Source organism: Protomyctophum parallelum, assembly GCF_964188405.1.
Source record: "Protomyctophum parallelum genome assembly, chromosome: 9".
In the NCBI taxonomy this organism is placed as follows: Eukaryota; Metazoa; Chordata; class Actinopteri; order Myctophiformes; family Myctophidae; genus Protomyctophum; species Protomyctophum parallelum.
In genome coordinates this window covers 5,875,286-5,877,785 of record NC_139706.1, presented here as the reverse complement: position 1 = coordinate 5,877,785, position 2,500 = coordinate 5,875,286, and the positions used below count along the sequence as shown (strand labels likewise).

General features: G+C 39.8%; 1 protein-coding gene across 2 annotated transcripts in view; it reads left to right on the top strand.

Moving 5' to 3' along the window:
- Positions 1-2,500, top strand: part of sidt2 (SID1 transmembrane family, member 2) — a 94,898-nt gene that overhangs the window by 85,007 nt on the left and 7,391 nt on the right. For both annotated transcript variants that reach the window (XR_014569769.1, XM_083773711.1), the window contains exons 22-23: positions 748-856; positions 1,982-2,058. Coding sequence is in view for 1 of the 2 variants with exons in the window: in XM_083773711.1 (XP_083629837.1) it covers positions 748-856; positions 1,982-2,058 (186 nt within the window). In the remaining variant the exon portion in view is untranslated. The remainder of the gene's footprint in view (positions 1-747; positions 857-1,981; positions 2,059-2,500) is intronic.

The following is a 2,500-nucleotide window of genomic DNA, read 5'->3' as shown; positions in this document are numbered from 1 at the left end:
TTGCATCATTTTGCTCTCTGGGGCAAAGATTTTTCACATGCAGGTGTTTGGTTATTATGGTTACATGTTTGTGTATATTATGGTTATATGTGTATATGATTGTAGGTTTTCGGCAGAGGGAACATGGTTTTATATTGGTTAACCCAATGGTGTTGTAAGCACTATCTTTTTTGAGAAATCGTGAAAATGTGGCGCAAATCTTTGAATATATATATTCTTTCAGAGCCAACGTTTTTAACTCAAATCTTTGCTTCCGTGGGGGTCCCTGGAACATCATATGTTCGGATGGGGGTCTGCAGCCAATTACATATAATAATTCTGGGGGTCCTTGACATGAAATAGTTTGAGAACCACTGACGTATTAGAAACATAGGGTTTTCAGAAAACTGTCATGATTTAGAAGACATTTGTAGAATCATCCCCAGGTCTAAATGGATTAATACATCGTGTAGCCTACAGTATATGGTTATAGGTATTTGGCAGAGGGAACATGGCGATACAGTATAATGATTATAATAATGTTTCAGGTATTTGGCAGAGGGAACATGGTGTTACAGTATAATGATTATAATAATGTTTCAGGTATTTGGCCGAGGGAACATGGTGCTACAGTATAATGATTATAATAATGTTTCAGGTATTTGGCAGAGGGAACATGGTGTTACAGTATAACGGTTATAATAATGTGTCAGGTATTTGGCAGAGGGAACATGGTGCTACAGTATAACGATTATAATAATGTTTCAGGTATTTGGCCGAGGGAACACGGTGTTCTGGATCGTTTTCTCCATCATCCACATCGTGGCCACCCTGCTGCTGAGCATTCAGCTGTACTACATGGGGCGCTGGAGGATGGGTGAGTACAGTATATACAGTACACAGTACATTACACAACACCAGTAAGACGCCCTGAGGGCGAAGAGGAAGATCTGTCATTCTGGAGATCAATCGTTCTGTTGAGCTGGTCGACTCGTCCATTGTGATGTCAGAACAGGTGATGAGGTCAGATCAACATATGTGACCGTTTCTGTCAATCTCATGTGAAAGCAGGGAATCGTAGCTTCAAATAGACATATTGGTTGTTCAGTTTGACCCACCGGTTTTGGAGATATGGCTTATAGATAGGCTTAATATCTTGCAGAAATCAGGCTTGAAAGGTTCACTTCTGTGGTCTCCAACATTACACCTAGCTACATGTTTCAGCATTTATTTCATATTTGCATGTCGATTTCAGCTCTGATATTCATTTCAGACATGCTCTAGTATTCTCTAGTAAGAGTCTGCCTGTGCTATTAATTGATTTTGGATTTTGGATAAAGAAATTAAAAAAACAGTTTTTCTGAACAGTTAGTCTTGCCGCCATGACTGTCTCTGTATCAAACATATGGAATGAATTATGTACTGGCCATATATGGGGTGTGTGTGTCGAGTGTACAGGGTTTGATGAGGTCAGATCAACATAATATGGAATGTCAGAACAGTCTAGTTGCTCTGGCGGCCCAAACGTATAACAAACATACAAAACTCATCCATTATGTCTAGGATTGTCCTGATCCGATCCCGTGGTCGGAAATTGTGTCAGATCGCGTCATCTTCTAATTATCTGAATCGGATCGGGAGCAAAAAAAAAAAAAAACGTGATCGGGACATCCCTAGTTTCAATATTATATGCATAACATTATATCAGACTGGACATTATCTGTGATTTGGGATATTGATTATTGAACTATTGTGATATGACATAAACGTGTTCAAATATATATATCGGATCGCGAAAAATCGGTATCAGCAGATACTAAAAAAACTAACGATTAGTGGTTCTGAACATTGTATGGATCAGGACCCACGTGAAGAATGTTGATATGTTGAATTGCTTTTTAATCTGTGATTCCATTATCAAACGTGTGTGTCCGTGCGTGCGTAAACTTGTGTGTTTGTGTGTGTGTGTGCGTGTGTGTGTGTGTGCGTATGTCTGCACCAGATTCTGGAGTCATGCGTAGGATTGTGTACGTCATGTACACAGACTGCATCAGACAGTGCAGTGGACCCATGTACGTGGTGAGTATTGCTGGAACCATACACTTATTTCGTTTTAGTCAGTCTTCTTAATCATTTTCTCAATTGGTTTTAGTCACATGTTAGTCATCTGAGTCTAGTTTTAGTCGACTAAATATCGTAAGATTTTAGTCTGCAGTTGATTTTGTTGACTAAAATGTATTTTGGCGGGCCTTGGCGCGGTGCCGTAATGGCAGCTTTTATGATCGGTTAACGCTGAAAATAGCAGATCTACAAGCTTGTAGATCTGCTATTTTCAGACCGCAACCAAGCATAAAATGACTTGTCTGTTAGTTCTACTGGATCTCTTCTCCACTAGTCCCTCCCTGACATTTAGTTCTACTGGATCTCTTCTCCACTAGTCCCTCCCTAACATTTAGTTCTACTGGATCTCTTCTCCACTAGTCCCTCCCTAACATTTAGTTCTACTGGATCTCTTCTCCAC